The sequence below is a fragment of the Felis catus genome, chromosome D1 (genome assembly GCF_018350175.1).
Source record: "Felis catus isolate Fca126 chromosome D1, F.catus_Fca126_mat1.0, whole genome shotgun sequence".
NCBI classification, from domain to species: Eukaryota; Metazoa; Chordata; class Mammalia; order Carnivora; family Felidae; genus Felis; species Felis catus.
In genome coordinates this window covers 53,540,013-53,561,724 of record NC_058377.1, presented here as the reverse complement: position 1 = coordinate 53,561,724, position 21,712 = coordinate 53,540,013, and the positions used below count along the sequence as shown (strand labels likewise).

The window sequence follows — 21,712 nt, the reverse complement described above, 5'->3', positions numbered from 1 at the left end:
AGGAAGAACATGGGGATGTCACCTACCCGTCACTGTAAGCCCCATCATGGCGGGAGGCGCTGAGAATGTCCATCTCAATGAGGTTGTCCTGCAATGTCCCTAGGAATGGCTGCTTGCCTAGGTTTCTACGCACACATGGAGACATGAATGAAGCAATGAGTCATGCATCGATGAAGGGGGATAGTAGAGAAACACACAAAGTGGCCGTCTGCCGCAGCTGTGCGTGAGATCAGCGGGACAAGGCTGCCAGGCGATGGGTCTGTGTGCAAGCCACATGTGCGAGGGGTCTGCCTGGCACAGAGCATCCAGAGGGAGCATTCTCTGTACAAACCTGAATGTCTGGCAGTTGTGGCCATCAAATCACAGCTCTCACTGACGAAGACTGATTATGTCTCAGGCACTGAGCTAGGCATGATACATCCGTTTACTTCAAATGTTCAGAATAGGCTATGCAAGGAAGGTGTATCCCCATTTTACAGGTGAGGAAACTGAGATGTGGAGAGGTAACAGGATTTGCCAAGGTTACCAGCTGGCAAGGTTCTATGCAGGAATTTGAGCTCAGGTTTTCTGTTTCCAAAGACTGTGCTTTCTCTACTACACATAGAAAGTAGAAAGATGTATATTTTCTATACATCTGTTCAAACAATAGCAAGAGACACTTGGCTAGTCCAAAGAAAAGAGTGACAAGCATTTGGGGCCATTTTCTTCTCAAGCAGTGGTGCTCAAACTCGAGTAAGCATCAGAATCGCCTGGAGAGCTGTGCTTTGCCGAGGCCCACCCCAGAGATTCGGAGTCAGAAGATGGAGGCGGGGCCTGGGAATCTGCATTTCTCACAAACCCCCCAGGTTGATGCTGACAATATTTAAAGTGTCACGGTCCTTTAGCAGAGCAGGGACCTCGGTGATGGCTGAATGGTGAGGATGGTGCCCCTCAGAAGACAGATGGGGCGTCGTGTCTTTTGTTCCCCCCATGTACACTGAGGGCAATGCATTTTCTGACAGCACCCATTTCTAATGCAGAATGGAGACAGACACACTCGCCCTCTGGGTCTCCATCGTGCCTGCTAACTGGCCTCATTCATACTGGAGTGTGCTGGATCCTGTTTCCTGATATTTTCACGCACTGCTGTCCCCTCACTTGAAAACCGTGTAAGTGCACAGTTTTAAACAAGCCGGTGATGGCTTCAGCCTACCGTATGCACCTCGAGGAAGGACTTGAGTGCCGAGAGCTAACTTTTGGGTTCGGCCCTGCGAGGGACCTTCCTGCTGACTTTGACCAGGCCTTGAGCACCAGAGAACCCAAATTCAAGTCCCTTTTCTGCCGCTTTCTTGCTGTGTGACTGTGTAAAAATTTCAACCTCTTCCAATCCTATACTTCGTCTGTAAAATGGGGATAACAATACTAAGTTCACAAAGTTGATGTAGGACCAAATGAGTAATGTTGGAAGTATCTGTAAGGGCTAAACACACACCATAGAAGTTCTAATGCCAATTTAGGTATTAGTACTAATTTACGTAACATTAGCACGGACACTAACAAATATTCTAGAAGTACTAATGCTAATCTGCCCTACATCTACCATAGCTTATCCACTGTTCTAGAACTCTGTATCTAACGTAAATGTTAGTCCCCACATTACAAAGTCAGCACTATCATTTTTGCTTTGTAGGCTGGCAAATCAAAGATCAGAGATGCAACTTTCTGAAGGTCCTATCACGGAGTAAGCAAGCGGCAGAGCTGGAAGAGAACGCAGGTTTGTCTGATCCCACAGCTCACAAGCCTGTGTCACCGCCTTGCCTGTGGGTTTGCCCCCCGGGCCAGCCTTACAGACCAAATGAGGAGGGGCTGTTGGCACTTTCATTAGCACCCTCGGGGACGGTGGGAACACAAGGCAACACAGTTTAGCAGCCGGAGCCACGGAGAACTGCCACGGTGGTGGGGACCTCCCCTTTGAGAGAGTCCTGAGCTGTCTGGGCCCAGCAGCCTCGGTACCAGGCTGTTCTGGCTGTGTTCATGGCCCCCGGGGCCTCCCACAGGGTCTGAGAGGAACTACAGGGGTGCAGAAGTCCTTCAGAGTGGCCTCATTTCTGCCCCTACCCTCCAGAGGTGGTCTCCTCATGGGAGGCCTCTTGTGATGAGGGAAGGCACAGAGACTCTGCGGTCAAAGAGGTCCCAGCTCTGTCATTCACCGGCCATGAGGTGGTGAGTCTATCTCTCTGAGCACTCATAAACTGGGATAATCACTCTCCTTATAGAAGCTAAAATATAATTTAGATCATGCTACTTCTCTACTCACAACCTTCCAACGGTTTCATAAGAATAAAACCATGGTCCTTACCAGGGTATACAACGTCTGGCCCCCTGCTACCTCTCCAATATCATTTTCTCTGCTACATGTACCCTGGCCTCCATGCTGCTACTCCAACCAGCTAAAGCCTTTGCTGTCATTTGCCTGAATCACCTTCCCCCAAATATCTGCATGGGCCTTTCCTTCCCTTCTCATGGCTAACTGTAATAGTTCCCGTCCTGCTCTTTCTAATTACCCCTGCCCCCTAGCACTGCTTTAGTTTTCCCCATTGGACTAGACACACGCACATATGCGTGCACACACACACGCACATATGCACACACACACACACACGTGTTTTTTTCCTATTGCAATTTAAGTTCCGTAAGGGTAATCTTACCTGCCTTGTTCTCTGCCATGTGCCCAGAGTCTACAAGAGCGCCTGGTACACAGTAGAAGGCACTCCATAAATATTTGCTGAAGACTGTGAACGATGGGGTATACAAAGGGAGGCGCCCCTGGCATACTGCAGGCACACAGTTGGTGTTTAATTGAGGGGAGCACAGGTGGTGTTTTATTATTATTTCCCTCATTCCCTGTAGCTCAGGAGGGAATTTCCAGTCTTTCTACAGTCCCTATGGCCCAGCCTGAGCAGGCCCTAGCCACTTCTGCCCAGAGGCCCAGGATGAGCTCTTGGTGCCTCCCTGGGGCCAGCAGCTGGCTGCATGGTATGCTTCTGCGTACATCTGGGAGTCTGGCTTGCATCGCTAGGCTAGGACTGGGCTCTCAGAGAGTCAAACGTGTACCTTAAAGCCCATCCAAAATAAATATATTCAGGGAAAAAAAAGACAAAAAGGATAAAAATTGAAATGTTAATAGTGAGATTTTCCAGTGTCTGGATCAAGAGTGGTTTTTATTTCTACTTCTATAATTTAAGAAAAGAGAGCAATTATCTCTCAAATGTTCAGATCTGTTAGGACAGGGGAAGAGGCAGTGCACTGGAACAAAGGGTTTCTGGAGTGAGACTATGCCAGATTCCCTGAAAGAGCTTTGCACGTTGGCGCTAACTCAGACGTTAGCCATTTAGATCACTCGGGAATTTGGGGGGACGCTAGCACCTGCTGAAAATACTGCCAGTTTAGAATCCTACTGCTGACTTGAAATGCCCCTATTCTGTGCTTCTGAAACTTAGTTCTGAGTCGATGAGGCCTCATTTGATTGGTGAGGAAATCGAGACCCAGAGAGACATATGTCCTGCTCATATGCGCAGAGCAACTTAGCGGCAGAGCTGAAACTAAAGCCAAGGTGTCTGGGCTCCTAGTTCGAGGCTCCTCCCCAAATTTCCTGCCCATTTCCCACTCCCAACTCTGAGATTCCAGTTCTTCGGGAAAACAAAAGTTACAAGGCTCTCCTAATGAAGGCCCATGCTGCCGAGGCCTCCTTAAATCACAGTCCTGCCTGGTCTCCATCTCACTGCTGTTGGGAACTCGGGTGTGGACCCTAGATTCATCGGACCCGCACACCGGTGGGTATTGTTACCTCATTTGAACAAATATGGAAACTGAGGCCCAGATTGGATGAGTGACTGCCCAAGGTCACACAGCAACTGAAAGGTAGAGCTGGGACTGAAAACCACATTCCTCCAACCTCACTGCCTCCAGCTGCCTCTCAGGAGAGAGTTGCTGAGTACCCGGAGAGGGGATGTAGTGAAGTGCATTCTGCTCTCACAGCTCTCCTTGCAGTGGGGAGGGGACCGCCTCCCCTCTACGCCTGAGAGGAGGCCTCGGGCAAGTCCCCGAGCTGCCTGCAGAGATTCTAGTTCCAGCCCAGGGCAGGCAGAGCTCGCCTTCCGAGGACAGAACAAACAGCTTTTGGGAAGGACGTGGCCGGAAAGTCACAGTGGCCAGGTCTTCCGAATGCCTTGCTCAACAGCTCATCTCACCGCGAGCCCGCTGTCCTGGCCATGCTTCACCCACAAAGCCCTGGGGCAGCCACCCAGCAGAACAGGACATTCTGCTACGTGCTCTACTAGCTGTCCAGCTACATTCTGCAGCTGACACCCCCAAGGTGTGCAGGGCGTCAGAGATTTGGCCAAGGCCCCATAAAGACTTTGTGATAGAGCCAGCATTTAACAAATGAATGAACAAAAGCAACAAAAAATGAACCGGGTCTTCCAGGTCACCGTGATCCTTCCGAAAGGCCAATCCCATAACATTACTCTCCTATTTCAGAGATGTTCGTAACTACTCACCCCACTTCTGCCACCCTCAGGCCCCATACCCACCTCTTCTTCCTATAACTCAAGGCCCTCCATTGCCGACTCTCATTTACATGCACTTCCATGAGGCCCATGCGCTCCCGTGTCCCCCAACTCTTAGCCATCTCTCCAAGACACGAAGCTCTCTCAGCTCTGTGCTTTTGCACAGCTGTCCCTCACCCGAGAATTCCTTTCTCCCCTGCAATCTCCTCCCGATGCAGGTCCAAATACTCAGGAGGGCAGCACTGGAGAGCAGCTAGGTCCTCTGGAGCCAGCTGGCCGGGGTGTGGATCCTGGCCCTGCCACTTGCTGGCTGTGTTTCCTTACGCAAGTTACTTCACTTTCCTGTCTTCAGATTCTTCATCTCTAAAGTGGAGATGATAATAAGACTACCTACCTGTGCACAGCAGTTACCGTAGCAGTCCTGACTGAGGTTTTCCGGAGGGTTCCCACCATTAACTGGCGAGCGGCTGACTCACTGTGTCTAAACTACGTGTACAAACAATATGGTTTATGCCAAACACCTGCTTTCCTTCTGGGTGTCTGAATTTGGGCCTTTGCCAGGCATAAGGTGCCTGTGTGACCAGTTCCCAATAAAAATCCTAGGTGCTGAGTCTCTTACGTGCTTCCCTCTAAGGAGCCCCAGTAAGGGCCCCATGAGTGTTTGGTGTGACTGTTCCTTGATGCCCCCATACAGAGGGAGCCCCACTCTCCTCTCTGCTAAGACCACCCCCCAAGTCAGAGCACTATCCAAAGTGCCATCTTCATTCATTCATTTATGGGTCTGCCTTCCTCATAAGACCATGAGCTTCTTCTAAGATAGTGGCTCTGTTTTCTGCATGCCTGGGACCAAATCATCAAGTGACAGGGACAACTGTCCACCCCAATTTCCTGCAATGCTCAGGAGTTGGCCTGGCCCACTAGAAGGTACTGTGTGCTATTCTGGGAACTATACCAAGCCTGGGTTGGAGACTACCAGGATGGCCTCCCATCCCTGAGGGGTAGACGGGGCTATTCCCCTAATTGAGCATGACCACACAACGGGCCTCAGGCTCCCAAACCAGGCCTGGGATCAGATGAGCTAGAGCAGGGGTCTGGCAGCCTCGTGCTCTGGCTTCCCCTTCATCTGACAGGAGCCTGACAGGCTATTAATCAGACAATCCCTATGAAATCAATTAAGCATTTGATGCTACAGAGCGTGAACGAAGTGGACCAGGGTATAGTGGACCCTGAACACACGGATCCCACCAGAATGGACCACAGATGCACCAGCAGACCTCAAAGCAACATGTGACCCCCAGCTCTGGGAATCACAGGGAGGCCTGGTCTCCCCTTGGGGACTCCGTTAACCCTCGGAGGGTGCTAGAGGCAGTGGGTTAACCAAGTCCTCCCTCTCACTTGCCCTCCTGCCTTTGTCTCCAGCATGAAATCTAACCCCCTCCTGCTTATTCTGCCAGCTGTTATGCTGTTTTCTCAGCTATTTACTTTTGACTCTCAACATAGACTCAGTGCGACAATTACAGAAGGGCCTGTGACTGTTCCTCTGGCATCATGGGGCTCTCCATTCGGGTGTCGCTTGGTTAAAGGCTGTTGGCTACAACCGCCTCAACTAGGCCCTGCTCCCTTGGGCTTTCGGGCCTCTGCTCGGGCTGTGCCTCCCTCACACCCCTTCTTCTTGGCTCCACCTGGGGAATCCTGCCTGCTCTTCGACAGTCAGCCCCACAGCACCAGGTCCCCTGGGAAGCCTTCCTTTTCCCCACTCAAGTTAGGTATAACATTTCATTCACTGTTCCATTGTTCATTCATTTAACCTGCGTGTTAATATTTTTCCAGTACCCATGATGTGGCAAGCCCTGTGCTGCCCGCTGAAAATCCGGAGGCAATTAAAACACAGATTCCTGGTATGTGCCTCTATCACAGCAGTTGCCCTAGTGCAAGAGTCTGTTCTCTTAGACATATTGCCCACTGGGCACACAGTAGGCATTCGGTGACTATTTCCTGAGTAACAAGCACTACATGGTAAGCAGTTGAGCACTTACTGCGTGCCAAGACATTTTCAGACCTGATCATATGTAATTGCTATCACAGCCTCAGGAGGCACTACAGTGGGTTAGAAGTGGCCGAAAATCCTTGGGCACTCTCCCCTTGGGAAGTCCCTCTCCTTGAAGCTGGCTGGCCTAGGACTGCTCTGACCAACAGAACAATGGCAGGAGGGACACTATGCCATTGCAGACCAAGCCTTTAAAAGGATCGGCGACTTCTGTCTCAGTGCCATGGAGCTCTGAGCCACCGAGTATGAAGTCCACTCCCTGCTGGGAAGACTGGGAGGAGAAGCCCTGAGACCACGTTAGAGGGTGAGGGTCCGCTGAGCCCAGCTACCCAGCCTTCTTCTCCAAGGCTCAGGCATGCGAGTCAAGCCACTTGGCTCCTTCAGATTGCCCAGCTAACAGCTAATACCACTGACCGACCCTAGGTCAGGAAGACCCAGCTCTTCCTGAACTCCCGACTCACACTGTGAAGTCTAATCAACCGGCAGAGTTTGACAGTCATTTGTTATGCAGCAATAGAGAATCAGAACATGAACTTACTAAGATTTTCTCCCTTTTAGAGATGAAGAAATTTAAGGTCTAGGACCACAGCCAGTGAGCGACAGGGTGGGGATGTGGGCACGGGATTTGCCTGGCCCTAAAACCCGTGCTATGAACAACTAGCTTCAGTGAAAGGACCATCACTTATGTACTCGGAGCACTGGGGCCAAACTTCCTTCTCCAAAGTGGAAAAAAAGGTGCTATCTCCTATTTCCTCTCAACTCTTCGGGTGAGCAGGAGTTCAATAAATATTTTTTCAAGACTTTTTTCTTTACAGGGTTGATATGGGAAGATGATGTATATGAAAAAACATGGGAAATCATTTTTATAGTGTGTCTTTTAATGCCAGGCACCATGCTTTATGTTTCTTATGTGATTCACTTCCTTCCAATCGGAGAGGCCTGAGTTCTTAGCCCAATTTACACAGGCAAATCGAGGGTCAGGGATGTTCATGAACTTGCTGGGACAGTAACTGTTAAAGCCAAGACAGGAATCCAAGTCCTCTGACTGTAAATTCTGTGGTATTCCTATCTTACCACGCTGGTCAAAATTATCCGCAGTTCTATCTGCCAGATGGGGCACCAACCCCTCTTCAACCTTGTTGGTTTTGTGCCATCAACCAGGAAAGGTCAGTATTAAGGCCCAGAATTCTGAATGTGTTACCGGCTGTATTAGGCACGTCTCCCGGCTTTAGACCATCTTTAGATGCACAAAACTCTGGGGTAACAGAGGAGACCTACCTCAAACATTTCATCTGGGTCTTTAAGCGTAAGTAGGACTTTGCAAGACCAAGAAGTAAGAAGGAGGGCCGCTCTGGCGGACAACTGTTCGAGAGCATGTGCAAAGGCACAGAGGCATGAAAGGGGTGGGCATCTTGGGGAAGACTGATAAACACACACACACACTCATACATATATCAGATGTTAAATATATATATCTGTTTAGATTTACATAAAATAGTATATATGAATATACATATGCTGGCATGTTAACGATGGTTCCGTTTAGTGATAGATAGAAGTGATTTTCTTTTATTTCCGAAGTGTGATAAAGTAGAAGGAAGGACAAAGAAAACCAAGTTCTGTGTGGTTTGTACAATGGACGTGGGAGGACAGAGGGTCAGAAAGGCAGGTGTCGGCTGGCTGATGAGGCAAGAGAGGTCAGCTGGGACCACTCTACCAGGAAAATGCCCTGCTGCTGGTCCTCTATCTTCCTTTCCCTTGAAAAACCCAGAGAACCACCTACTTTGATACTAAGGGATAAAAATGAACATCCAACCAGAGGGAGTGGCTACTGTGTTCCATGCAGAGAATCAGAACCATCGATTATTTGCTGACTTCTTTCAGCCATGTGCAGTCATTCAATAAGCCCATGGGAACTAATGGGGATCTGATTAAGCTACCTTGGGTAGGATGGCATATGATCATCCAGCTCTGTCACTGACGAGAGCCAAGGAGGCATGTCAGGAAAACTCACACATGATTTTAGAGGAGGTCAACAAAAACAATATTGATTAAGAGACTGGGGGTGGGGCGAGCTGGGCTGTATCTCTAAGAGATTTGCTTTTGGAAAAGCGATTCTACAGGAGTAAAAGGGCACAAAAGGATGTTGATTTTCTTTCACTGGATCCCACAAGCTCAACGTGCAGATGTCATAATGCCAGATAGAGTCAGATGGGTACATGTTCCATGTGTAAATTAATTTCACCTCTTTAAGTGTGGGATGACTTCTGTCCTCTTCACAGATAAAGAACAGGAGTTTGAGAAAATAAAATCTATGTTTCCCCACTACTTAGGGTAGAAGATGAAGAGGTTCTAATTGTGCTAGACTGGGACACTTCATCTTTAGAGAAAGTAGGGAAAGGCTATGCCCCCCAAAGTCAACAGAGGGGTAAGAATTATGGGTAAATCTTTTTTTTAATTATTTTTTTATTTAAATTCAATTTAGTTAACATATACGGTGGTAAAGATTTCAGGAATAGAATCCAGCGATTCATCACTTACATACAACACCCGGTGTTCATCCCAACAAGTGCCCTCCTTAATGCCCATCACCCATTTAGCCCATCCCCCCACTCAACACCCCACCAGCCACCCTCAGTTTATCCTCTGTATTTAAGAGTCTCTTAATAGTTTGTCTCTCTGGTTTTAACCTTATTTTTGCTTTTCTTCCGGATTATGGTTAAATCTAATTTTTGTCTTTATAACTTTCTGCATTTTCTCCAGTGAGTTTGTATGCCTGTGTCTTAAAAATAAAAAAAAAAACAAAAAAACCCTCATTTTCATTTTGGTAAAATAGTGACTAACCAGAGGGAAGGAGGGCAGCTACAGAACTGATGGTGACTGAAGTCCCTGGAGGGAAGGGAGCATTCTGCAAGACTGGAAGAATGCAGAGGTGGAGAGGTCCAGGCCAGGGGAGACCAGGAGAAGGTGGCCGTGGTGTAGGGAAATAGCATTGCGCACTGAGTCAGGCATCCTGGGTTCACATCTTAGACACACATCCACCGTCTATGTGACCTGATAGTCACCAAGTCTGATTCTCAGCTTCCAAAACTCCCAAATGGGATCACAAATCACAACAAGGCCTTGGTAAAGTTGTGAGGATTACATCACATTTCAAGTATGAAAGGTCTTGTAACCAAAAGTTGATGGTGTCTCAATGTTAGGGATTATAGGGCTTGACCAACGGTGAGAAGTCCGTGGGAGGGAAGGAGAGGAGAAAGCAGAGGGAGCCTTCCCTGAGCACCCACCACAGGCCAGGCAGGTCCCAGGCCAGGCGCAAGGTGGCCAAATCACAGTAGGGAAAGGCGGAGATGTGGATCCCAATTAAACACTGATCAGGAGCCTACCCTCTGCCTCCCCGTGACACACTCAGCTCTCATCTCCTTTTACAACAGCCTCCTCCAGCGAGCAGCACCCCCACCGCGTAGACAAGGAAAAAGGGCAAGCCGGGGCTCATACCTTTGTCAGCGGCAGGCCAGCCCTGGACCTCGCGGCTGCTCGATTCGCCAGCGCCCGCTCTTCCTGCCCCACGCCCATCCCGCCGCCGGGCTCCCCTTCTCGAGGGCGGCCAGAGAGCCGCCTCTCGGAGCTGCTGCCCGACCCCAGCCTCCCGGACCACGGCCGTGGGGGCACACGGAAGGGCCCCTCCGCCCACCCCCGCGGCTCGGCCCCGCCCCTCCCCCGCACCTGGTCTCCAGGGGGATGTTGCTGTTGAGCAGCCAGTTGTCCTGGGCGTGGGCCGGCTCCTGGGCGCCGCCGGCGGGGGGCTCTCCGGAGAGCGAGTGGTCCGTGGGGGCCGGGCTGGGGTTGCTCCTCGGAGTGAAGTTGCCCCGGTTCAGGGAGTTGATGGAGGCCGCGTGGTGCTGGTTGGGCGTGTGCGCGTGCGAGAGCGGCGGCGGCGGCGTCCGGAGCCGCGGGTGGTTCTGCAGGCCGCCCGGGTGATCTAGGGCACAAACACGCGCGGTCAGCGGGGCGCCGGGCCACCGCCGGGCCTGGTCCCGAGGCGCACGCGGGAGTGGCCGGGCGGCGACGGGCGCGGCGGACCATGCGTGTGCATACGGTGGGGAGACGGTACTTACTGAGTACCTACTATTTTCGGTGCTAGGGACACATCAACAAAACAGACAAAATCCCTGTCCCCTTGGAGCTTAAATTCAAAAAGAGACAATAAACAAGATTAGAAATAAAAAAAAGTAGCCTCTGACGTCACCCACTTCACATGGTTTCTTTAATACTTAGTGGGTGGTGTTTTGCAAGTGTGGTGCAGGACCAGCCCCTTCGATATCACCTGGGAATTTGTTAGAAGAGAAAATTCTGGATCCCTGGCCCAGGCTTATTGAATCATGAACCCTTGGGTGGGCCCCAGCAATCTGATTTCACCAAGTCTCCAGTTGATTCCAATGGATGCTAAAAGTTGAGAAAGTATACAATGGTACACAGAAAATGAAACAAACAAGGTAAGGAAAACATGTAGTTTACTAAGGTGGTGATAAATCTGAGAACACAGAAAGCCAGGAAAGGGCCTGTGGCCTGGGTATGTGAGGGCTGTGGTGAAATTTTAGGCTAAGTGGTCAGTGATAGCCTGGGGGAGGGATGAATTTTGAGCAAAGGGAATGAGCTGAATTAAAAACCACCTGGGGGTTATTAAAAACCATCATTAACAGTTACTGAGCACTTACTGTGTGCCAGGCACTATTCTGAGCCCTCTCCATGTTTAAATTCAGCTGATCCTCATGACCCACTAAAGAGCAGATACTATTTTTATCCTCCCTTTACAGACAAGGGAATTAAGATACATCTTTTATTTACTCCTTTCAACTACTCAGAACAATAAGTATTATTATCACCAGATTTATAGATGAAAAATAGATTTCAAGATAAAGCCCACACAGGGTCTGGCAAGCCCTTCAGAGTGTGACCCACCCACCCTGCAGAATCCAACCCTACCTCTCATCATCTTCCTCCCTCTACCCTTGACTCCTGCCACACTTTTCCCCCAGAGGCCAAGAGGTCTGCTGCGGCAGTCTAGTGGCTAAAACCTCATTTCTGATGAGGATAGTCCCCAGGAATGTGACTCGTACCCTCTGAAGATGTGCCATGCGGTGCTAGCAGGAATCCCCCTTAATGGGAGGCATTAAGCATGGGAAGCAAAACAGGCAGAAAGCAGACAGCCTTGCACCAGGGAGAAGGCAAGAATAGCAGGGTCATTTGCTTTGTCCAGCCGTCCTCAGGCATCACTTTAATGGAGACGTTTGGAGCCTGAGACAGAAGCCAGCAGCAGAAGCACCCTCCTGGGTTGGCCGAGTGTTCCCCCTACCCTTGGCCTTTCAGGCTGCTGGCTGCAGTCCTCATGGCTCCGAAGTAGTGAGAGGGATTGGACCACTATGTCTGAGGCTTATCAGGAGGCCAGCAGAGAAGGGTGACCTAGCCCTTGCTCCAGGCCTCCCAGCAGGAGTCAACCTCCTTGTGGCGTTTTTACCTAACGGATATTGACAGTTGCTGCCACTAGCACTTAACTGTGTACTTTTACAGCCTTAACTTTTCTAATGCCCACAACAACCCCTAGAGGGCAGTATTATTATCATTCCCATTTTAAGGACAAGGAAGCTGAGGTTTGCAAAACTAAGGGGTCCTTTATTTTATTTTGTTTTACTTTTTTTTTTAAATCTTTTAAAGTTTTATTTATTTTTGAGAGACAGCGTGAGCAAGCAAGGGGCAGAGAGAGAGGGGGACAGAAGATCCCAAGTGGGTTCCGCACTGACAGCAGTGAGCCTGATGTGGGGCTTGAACTCACGAACTATGAGCTCATGACCTGAGCTGAAGTTGGATGCTCACCCCACTGAGCCACCCAGGTGCCCCCCCCCCCCCGCCACTTTTAATTTTAGAGACAGCACAATCGAAGAAGAGGGGCAGAGGGAGAGAGCGAGAGAATCGCAAGCATGCTCCACACTCAGAGCCTAACACAGGGCTTGATCCCACGACCTTGGGATCATGGCCCAAGCTGAAAGCAAGAGTCAGACACTCAACCAACTGGGCCATCCAGGCGTCACACTAAAGGGGTCCTTATTAATCCAAAGCCTGAATTCTGTCTACCAAACCACAGTGCCTTTGCATATAACAGACACCAGCCCGACTGTCTCAGTCCATGGCCATAGGCAGAATAAAACCCCTCAGTTCAGACAGCAAGCATATGAGGGCTGGGTCAGAACAGGCTGGTCTGCATGCCTACAGACATCTGCTTTGTGACTAAGTCAGGATGCCAAGCTCTGGCTTGATAAGGCTTTAGAAGCACTGCCAAGAGTCCTGAAACAATGAGATTTTAATGTATAAGACCACTAGCCATATATCTAAAAGCCTAACTTCTAGAAGGAAATTCTCCTATGAGGATAAGGAATATCCTGGTCCAAATCCTCTCTGTTTTTTGAAGCTCAGCTCAATTTCCACCTCCTCCAGAAAGTCCTCCTTGATCTGCCCTCCCCAAAGTTCTTTTTTCCTTGATGGAACGCTAACAGCAGGTAACCTGGACCATGCAGCTTTTCCTTCTCCCTTACAGCTGGGATACTTATGTCCCCATCTTGCCTCTCCTGGTAGGTATAAAAATCCCTGTCCCCTCTGTGCTGGTGACCACAGGCCCTACAACCAACCAGGTGCTCAGTATAGGCTTATTTAGTAAAATGGCTCTCATGAGTGGCTTGGGCAGTCTACCCAAGAGCATAAACCTAGTGTGGAGGACATCTGTGTGCCAAAAATCATAGCAGATCACCCTGGGCTGTCTAGACCGTGGGCCTATGTGGCCCTTTACTGACTTACCTGGAGCCAGAGTTCCAGGTGCATCAGCTGGGCTCTTTGTTTACCTTCCCTCATCCCTTCCATTCTGAGACCACCAGGAAAGGGGACTTTGAGTTTTCCCAGGTTCCCAAGGGAGAAGATCTGTGTTTTGGGACTTATCAGTGGAAGATCACTCACAACCCCCAAAAGAGACATGACCTTCCAAAGGAGCCATTGTCTCCTCTGGTCTGAATGGAGTCTCCTTTCTGCTCCTAAGGCCAGGAGGGAGGATAGACGGCAGGCAGAGAGGGTCCTTCTTTTCTCCCCTTCCCCCCTCTCTCATATACATTCCCATCTAGACAGAGAAACTTAGAACCAGTTCGTTCATTCAACATTTACTGGGTGCCTATTCTGTGCCAGGTCCTGTACACTGCGTGTTGGGAATGCAATGGTGGATGAGACAGAGATGGCCCAAGAGAGGCCTGACTCCCTGCTGGTTTCTACAAACTGGCTGGGTGGCCTCCAGTAACTCACTTTACCTCCCTCGTCCTTGGTCTGTGAAAGGGTGCACGCATTCCTACGTCACCACTTTCTGGAGGATGAAAAGCAACGGCCCTTGCTCCAGTGCCAAGTACTTGGGCTTCCGCTACTCCCACAGGGAAGGGACCACGTGCCACTCATCTCCATAGCCCCAGTCAATATTTACGGAATGTGGGGGAGAGAACAGCAAATTAGCTAGGTGGACTTCTTGCTCACGCAAGCAATGGCTTCTCTCCTGCTACCTGGGAGTAAGCATTGGTACATTTGCAAAGCTGAGCTGTAAATTTCAATTTACACCCTCTTTTCACAGATACAGCCTCCAAGTATATCTCTGAATCAAGCCCAGATATGAGTCATTTTTACTGTTATACTGCACACCTCTGTTAGTAAAGGCCACTTGCTTATCTGAGTTTTGCAAGCCTGGTTTTCCAGGCAGTATTTTTGCTTCCTACAAGTTCTCGGATATATTTGCAGTTGCTGCTTCCCTCCAACACCTCAGACGCTTTTTTTTTTTTCCTTCCCACTTTATATACCACAAAAATCCTGAACATTGACGCCTCCAGGAGCATCTCCCTGAACTGAGACATCATGAGGCTTCTTCAGAGTGCTCTTCCAAATAGTAGGTAATAGGAAGAGACTACGCTTTGATGTCAAACAGCCCCGGGTTCAAGTTTTGGCCTTGCTACTTATAAGCTCTGCGACGTGGATCAAGTTACTTGATTTCTCTGGAGCTTCAGTTTTCTTATCATTAACTGGAGATACTACCCACCTTATAGGGTGGTTACGAGAAGTAAAAGAGATAATGTATGTAAGGTGCTTAGCATAGTGCCTGGAATACAGTAATGAAAAAAAATGGTAACTATTAATTCCACAGTTACCATAAAGGCATGCTGAATGAATAAATTGTAAAGTGCTGACTCATCCCCGTGATAATCACTGTCCAGCATTTACAACAGGGGTTCCACAAGGCAAAAAACCTTGAGAGAAAAAGGGCAAGAACATATCTGATAGAAATGTGGTACGCCTTTATTGCAGCTGGAGCCTATTCTGGACCACCCACTGGCTTCCAGGAGCCCTGGTCTAAAGAGGGTACCTGTGGCTCAACATGCAGATCAGAAGTGATTAGAATGGCTGCAGCCTGACCCTCAAAGCAAAGTCAGATGAGTGGGGTCTCCATGACTTCCAAGGGCCCCTTTCTGCACCAGATAAGCATGTCAGAACAAATCAAGGTGATGCTCTGTCCTGGGTTCAGGTGCACGCTAAGGTACCCCTTGCCCTAAGCAGAGGGCACTTCAGGTTCAAGTCCATCAGCAACACTAAAGAGCCCTCTGTTGTGCAGAGACCGGAGGGTTTTAAGATGAAGATAAGCCCCAGCCTTGGCAAAGAGCTGGTGTCTACATGCTTGCTGAAGAAACGTGTAAGAACAGAGGTCAGGCGTCTTCCAGATGCAGGCTCCGCCTGGGCTCCGTCTCTGACAAGCATGATTGAGGGCAAGTCACTTAACTTCTCTGAGCCTCTAACTCCTCATCTGTAAAATGAGTCTATAATAGTAACAGTAATAAAAGGAAGAGGAAGAGAAGGAAGAAGGGCTACCACAGACTGAATCCACGGAGATCCAGAGATGAAACACATATGGTCCCTGACTTTGAGCTGCTCACAGACACTCAGATACTACACAAAATGGCAATCATGATGAAACTGCAGCAGTTAATATTGAGTACTTGCTACGCGACTGGGCCTGTGTTTGACTTATTTAATCCTTCCGATGCCCCTGTAAAGAAGGTACTATTATTACTCCCCATTTTGTAGAGGAGGAAACTAAGGCACAGAAAGGCTGAGTAAGCAGTTTGCCTAAGATTACAAAACCACTGAGTGGTGCAGCCACCATTTGAACCGGGCAGTCTGGCTCCAGGGCCCATGCCGTGAAACACTCTCCTGTACGTATATGAAGTGAGTTGACTCAGGTAAAGAGCTTACGTCAGTCAATGCCTGTCACACAGTGAGCCCCTCCTCAAGCGGCGGCTCCCAGGATTCACCACATTGCCACTAGAGCTCCATGGAGCACAGAGGCAGCTGCCAGACGGACCGCTGGGGCTGGGGGAGGAGGCTTCAGGAGAAATGACGTGTGACCTGTGTCTAACGGGCACACGTGAGGGGTTCAGAGGCCTGAGAGAGAGGCAGTGAGGCCCCCTGGAGCACTTGGATAAGCAGTGTGATGGCTGGGAGGGGCAGCGGCCACAGGCAGGGAGGAGACCCCGAAGGCAGGCCCAGATGAAAGAACTCGGCCTTCACTGGGAGGGTGACAGGGTGCCCCAGTGGGCTTTAAGCAAGGGAGGGCCGTGCTCCCTAGTGTTTGAGGAAGGTGTCCAGTGGCCAGGTGGAGGCTTGAGCCAGGCGGGGTGAAACCACAAGCAAGGCCCTGGGTGACTGCCGGATGCCCGCCTGCCAGAGGCTCCAGCTGAGTGGGTCATTATTCTTTCATAAGAGCACCCTCATGAGAAAAAGGCATGAACTTCCAGGGCTTTGGCTTAGGCAAGGAATCCGAACGTGTCAACGGCCCTGCGAGCTAAGGCCAGCAGTGGCTCTGCGAAAGGGTGCCGGGCCCGGTGCCCACGCTCCTGCCGTCAGGAGCCCCGAGGTCTCCTTGCTCCAGAATTAACGACGACCTGGCGTGCACTGCACTCGTTCATCGGGTCCTAAAGATTGTCAGACGTGAAAGATGACGGTATTTAATTACCATAAAACACAAAAACTCCAGCTGCCTGCGAATGCCATCAGGAAGAGTTATTTGGCTCCCATTAAAATGCCATCGAGCACCACTAACTCGGGACGGTGATGTAGCCGTGCTGAGAGCTCAGCTAATGAACCTTGGCCTGCACGACCAATTTAGGGAGGCCAGAAAGCTCTTTGTCACCACAGTCGGCAGCCGGGATCTGATGGCCTGACTTCCAGGCTCAGCTCTGCCTCCTTCAAGCTGTATAATCTCAGACAATCTATTTGGCCTGCATTTTAGTTTCTTCACTTGTCAAAGGCATATGAAAGCACCTTGCAAGCTATAGGGTCCTATGTAAGGGTTAGAGACAGAGATCACCAGTATGATCATTACCTTAGCCCAGAAGGAACACGGACTGTGAGGCCCCAGATGAAACCACCGGTTTGAGCACAAGGCTAGTGGCTGAATTTTTTGCCATGTTTCTTCGCTCGTTCGTCCCCTCCCCGAACGGATGCTTTCCGTTCACTTTCACTGCTGTGCTGCTCTTTCTATGTCATGGCCAATGTGCAGTGATTCGAAATGGTACTTGGCCTGAACCCCAGATGGACTCATGGCAGGGAGGGTCCACGGAAGCGGAGACCGAGGACAGGAGCTTTCCCAGGGCTCCCCTTCCAGTTTTCTTGATGAGGGGTAGAAAAGGGTACCCTGAGGTCACCAGGGGGCCGTTTATGCTCCTCATTCATGCGGTCAGGGCAGAACTTTGAGTGGACATTCAGACTATTAAAGCGCTTTGTGTTGAGGGGCGCCTGGGTGGCTCAGTCGGTGAAGCGTCTGACTCCGGCTCAAGGTCGTGATCTCACGTCTCGTGAGTTCGAGCCCTGCATTGGGCTCTGTTGCTGACAGTGCAGAGCCTGCTTGGGATTCTCTGTCTCTCCCTCTCTCTCTGCCCCTCCCCTGCTTGCACTCTGTCTCTCTCTCAAAATAAATAAATAAACTTAAACAAATAAAGTGCTTTGTGTTGAGATGTGGTGATGCGGAGACAGAATAGGACTGGAGCACAAGCCTCACCGTGGGTGGCAGTGGTTTTCCACCGGCAGTGTCTGGAAGGGAGTGTTTTCGGGTTGCGATGATGACTGGGGAGCACAGCTGGCATTTGGTGGGAGGGGCCAGGAAAGCTGGCGCGTGCAGGGCAGGTGACCCAGTGACCCTGAGGGGCGTGTAGTGCAGTCAGCACTCAGTGTAGTCCTCGCTAGCGAGCATGGGTAAACAGCCACTACAAGACGTTATTCTTTGTCTGCCTGCTCCACTCCCTTCCCGCCTGAGACTACTCTCCGCCCTTCTCCGACACAGGCCTGCAGCACCTGGGCTCCCTTGCCCCACGGCTTCCACAGAGGTGTGGCTAGGTGTTAGCACGACAGGGCACTGGGAGACCGGAGGAGAGGGATGTGGTGACGCCCTCCCCCCATCCTCTGCAGGGCAGCATCTCAGGCACGGACACTGCAGTTCGGTGGTAGAGTGGTCTGGGGAAGCTTCTGGAAAGAACAAGAACTGGGCATGTAAGGAGAGACAGGGTGGAGGTGTATAAAGTGGAGGGACGGGGCATTCGAGCCAGGGGGCCTGGCATGAGCAAAGGCCCGCAGGCTGAGAGACACAGGCTCCTCAAGGCAGCAAGGATGGTGGGGGGGGGCCTGGGCATGCAGAGCAGAGATACGGTGAAAGGGAGCAGAGGGAGAGGCTAGAGCCCACCTGTGAGGGCTGGGGGTCCGGCTGGGGGTCCACCTGGGAGCCTGGAGTCGGAAGGCAGCATTGAGGATACTCACCCTAACTTCTGGCCTTTTAAGGCCAAATGTCGGAGTCGTCACAGGAGTGAACTAGAATCGCCAGGCTTCATTAAAATGTACATTTTATGTACATTTTACATAAATGGACATAAATGTAATGAGGGATTCCTCATCCAGCAATGAAAGTTCTCCTAGAATGTGAGCGGGGGTGAGGGCATGAAACCCATAGCATCAGGACCTATCTAAGTGTGTATGAACAGCTTGGCTGGGCCACCATCGAACCTGGAAAAACTATCTCCCAACTTACACTGGCCCAAACCTCACTCTCGTGCTTGTCCCTGTCGGCCACCAATTGCTCTGTGACCTCGGGCGAGGCGCTTCACCTGTCTGAACTCCGGTTTCCCCAACTGACAAACAGGAGGAGGCGGTGGTGGGCGTCCCTTCTCTTCCTAAAATCAAGACTGTGTTATTCTTGGCAGATGAGCCTGGGGCCTTTGTTAATGAACAGCTACTTACAAAAGATGTGCACAGCAAGCTGTATATTGGACTGTGCTGTGTGATTAGGCACCAGAGAAGGCAGGGAGATGGAAGAAAGAGAAACAGAGTGCTTCTCTCCTCCCACCCTCTCTTCTTGCTTCCCTGCTTTGCATTCCTTTTGCAACGGTCACTCTCCAGAGGCCTTGGGCTTGAAAGCAGCCACACAGAGAGGGATGAAAGGCCCTGCCTAAAGCATTGGAACAGGCTGGTTGGAAAAGGCCACCTGCAGCCACAGGGGAGATTTTTTTTCCTGGGTGGACGGCTTTCCCCCAACTTAAAGCTGCGTCCACCTCAGGGCAGAACTTGTCGTGGGAAAGCTTTCTGGTCGTCAGGTAAGTTTTCCGTCCTTCTACCGTCACCTTCTTAGCCTTTTCAAAAATGGTCTGACCCACAAGCTGTTAGGGCAAGTCCCAAATCAATAAGAAACCATATTTTATAGGTAAGATAGGAGCGAGTGGATGCACGCGGGGGTGGAATTCAGTTCAACAGGAGTCTGTGTGTGTTGGAGCAGATGAGAAGCTCATGGAGATGCGGTAGGTTGCAATCCTAGAGGTAAAACACTAGGAAAGAAGGAGGTGATGGTCACGCTACTGATTAGCTGGCGTGGGTCCAGAGGAGGGATGCCTGGATTGTGGGTCATCGCAGTATTACAGAGACTGATCCTCCCCACAGGTCTCTGGAGGCAATGTTTTCCCTGGCTTCCTTGAATGGTGATGAGTTTAGAAACTGTGTTCCTGTGCGTGCAGACAACGGACCGATGCTGTTAGCCTGAAAAGGAGACGGGTTAGGGGAAAGGGCTTAAAGAAAGGGCGTGTGTCTAAGAGCCCTGGGGAAACACACCAGATGCCTTATGATAAGCTGTCCAAGTTTTGTCACTTAAGCCGCACAATCCGCAGCTAGGAAATTAAACACATAATTACGTGATGTTATGGAGAGCCCTAGGTTAAAGAACTGTTCCCAGGTTTGCCATGAACTCACTCTGTGACTTTGAGCAAGTCCCTTCCTCTCTCTGGGCCTCAATTTGTCTGTCTTTTATAGATGATCTCCTGAGGCTCCTTGCAGCCTTTGATGGTCTGATTCCTTGTGGCTTCCGTGCCCCTTTCAGGGGACTTCCTGAAAAGAAGAGGATGTGTAGAATGCTACTGCTGCCTCCAAACAGCTAAAGGGTGGGAGAAGGAGAAAACGTACTCCGTGGGGCTTTAGGAGAAAGAATCAGGACAGAGGCCAGAAGTTACTTGGAGCCACCAGCAGTCAGCTTAAGGGAACCCTTCTTCCTGCCAAGCTCTGCAATGGGCCGCCTTCACAAAGAGGGAGCTCCCTGTTAATAAAGCAGCAGATTTTTTTAAAATGTTATTATTTATTTTGAGAGAGAGACACAGAGCATGAGCAGGGGAGGGGCAGAGAGAGAGGGAGACACAGAATGAGAAGCAGGCTCCAGGCTCTGAGCTGTCAGCACAGAGCCCAACACAGGGCTGGAACCCACGAACCATGAGATCATGACCTGAGCCAAAGTCGGACACTCAGGGGCGCCTGGGTGGCGCAGTCGGTTAAGCGTCCGACTTCAGCCAGGTCACGATCTCGTGGTCCGTGAGTTCGAGCCCCGCGTCAGGCTCTGGGCTGATGGCTCAGAGCCTGGAGCCTGTTTCCGATTCTGTGTCTCCCTCTCTCTCTGCCCCTCCCCCGTTCATCCCCTGTCTCTCTCTCTGTCCCAAAAATAAATAAACGTTGAAAAAAAAAAAAAAACAAAGTCGGACACTCAACCGACTGAGCCACCCAGGCGCCCCGGTAAAGCAGTAGCTTAAAGAATCTCAACCTCTTCCCTGCACGTCAAACCTCTGCGGCTCAAACAAAATACATACAGAGCTGAATCTAATGCCTCCCTGCTTCTGAGCCCCCAATCCTACCCCCCTCTCCTAAGCTCCTGATCTCACCACCACCAGCTGCTGCCAGAGCTGCCCCCCCCCCAGTCCACCAAAGCAGACCTCGGGGAATCACCACCGCCTCCTCCCTCTTTTACCAGGGAGGTAAAAATTTTACCAGGTCCTCACCACTCCCACTGTCACTACCCCAGCTCGGGTCTTGTAAGTGGACACCGAGCCCGGAACCATCGCCAACACTGGTGTCCCACCCCACAGGCTCTCCCACCTTCAATGCATTTGCCATCCGTTAGCAGGAGTGAGCTTCCTCAAAAAAAACAATCTTGTCAGTCCCTCATGATAAAGCTTCAGTGGCTCCCCACTACCCACAGGACAAGACCCCTCACCATCTGGCCAGAACCTGCCACTCCAGGGCAGCACCCACAGCTTTCCACTCCCCTCTTTAAAAAGGTACTAAGGATGGGGCGCCTGGGTGGTGCAGTCGGTTAAGCGTCCGACTTCAGCCAGGTCACGATCTCGCGGTCCGTGAGTTCGAGCCCCGCGTCAGGCTCTGGGCTGATGGCTCAGAGCCTGGAGCCTGTTTCCGATTCTGTGTCTCCCTCTCTCTCTGCCCCTTCCCCGTTCATGCTCTGTCTCTCTCTGTCCCAAAAATAAATAAACGTTAAAAAAAAAAAAAAAATAAAAAGGTACTAAGGTGAATGGGCTAATTACAAACCACTCATGCAACTGCTCCCTGCTTGCCTCCTATGCATGGCTTTGCACATGCTGTTTTCTTAGGCACGGATGGCTTTCTTGGTTCCTTCACCTGGTTAACTCAGATGCAGAGTTACTTTCTCCAGGAAGCCTTCTCTGACCACCACCTT

General features: G+C 50.5%; 1 protein-coding gene across 9 annotated transcripts in view; it reads right to left on the bottom strand.

Annotated features, from left to right (window-relative positions):
• TENM4 (teneurin transmembrane protein 4) overlaps positions 1-21,712 on the bottom strand; it is a 744,941-nt gene that overhangs the window by 223,120 nt on the left and 500,109 nt on the right. For 5 of the 9 annotated variants that reach the window (XM_023238928.2, XM_045038070.1, XM_045038066.1 and 2 more), the window contains 3 exons: positions 19,951-20,085; positions 10,321-10,576; positions 27-125 (listed from right to left, as the gene is read on the bottom strand). In XM_023238928.2, the coding sequence (XP_023094696.2) occupies positions 27-125; positions 10,321-10,576; positions 19,951-20,085 (490 nt within the window). The remainder of the gene's footprint in view (positions 1-26; positions 126-10,320; positions 10,577-19,950; positions 20,086-21,712) is intronic. The other 4 variants (XM_045038069.1, XM_045038073.1, XM_045038074.1 and 1 more) reach the window with 3 other exon arrangements.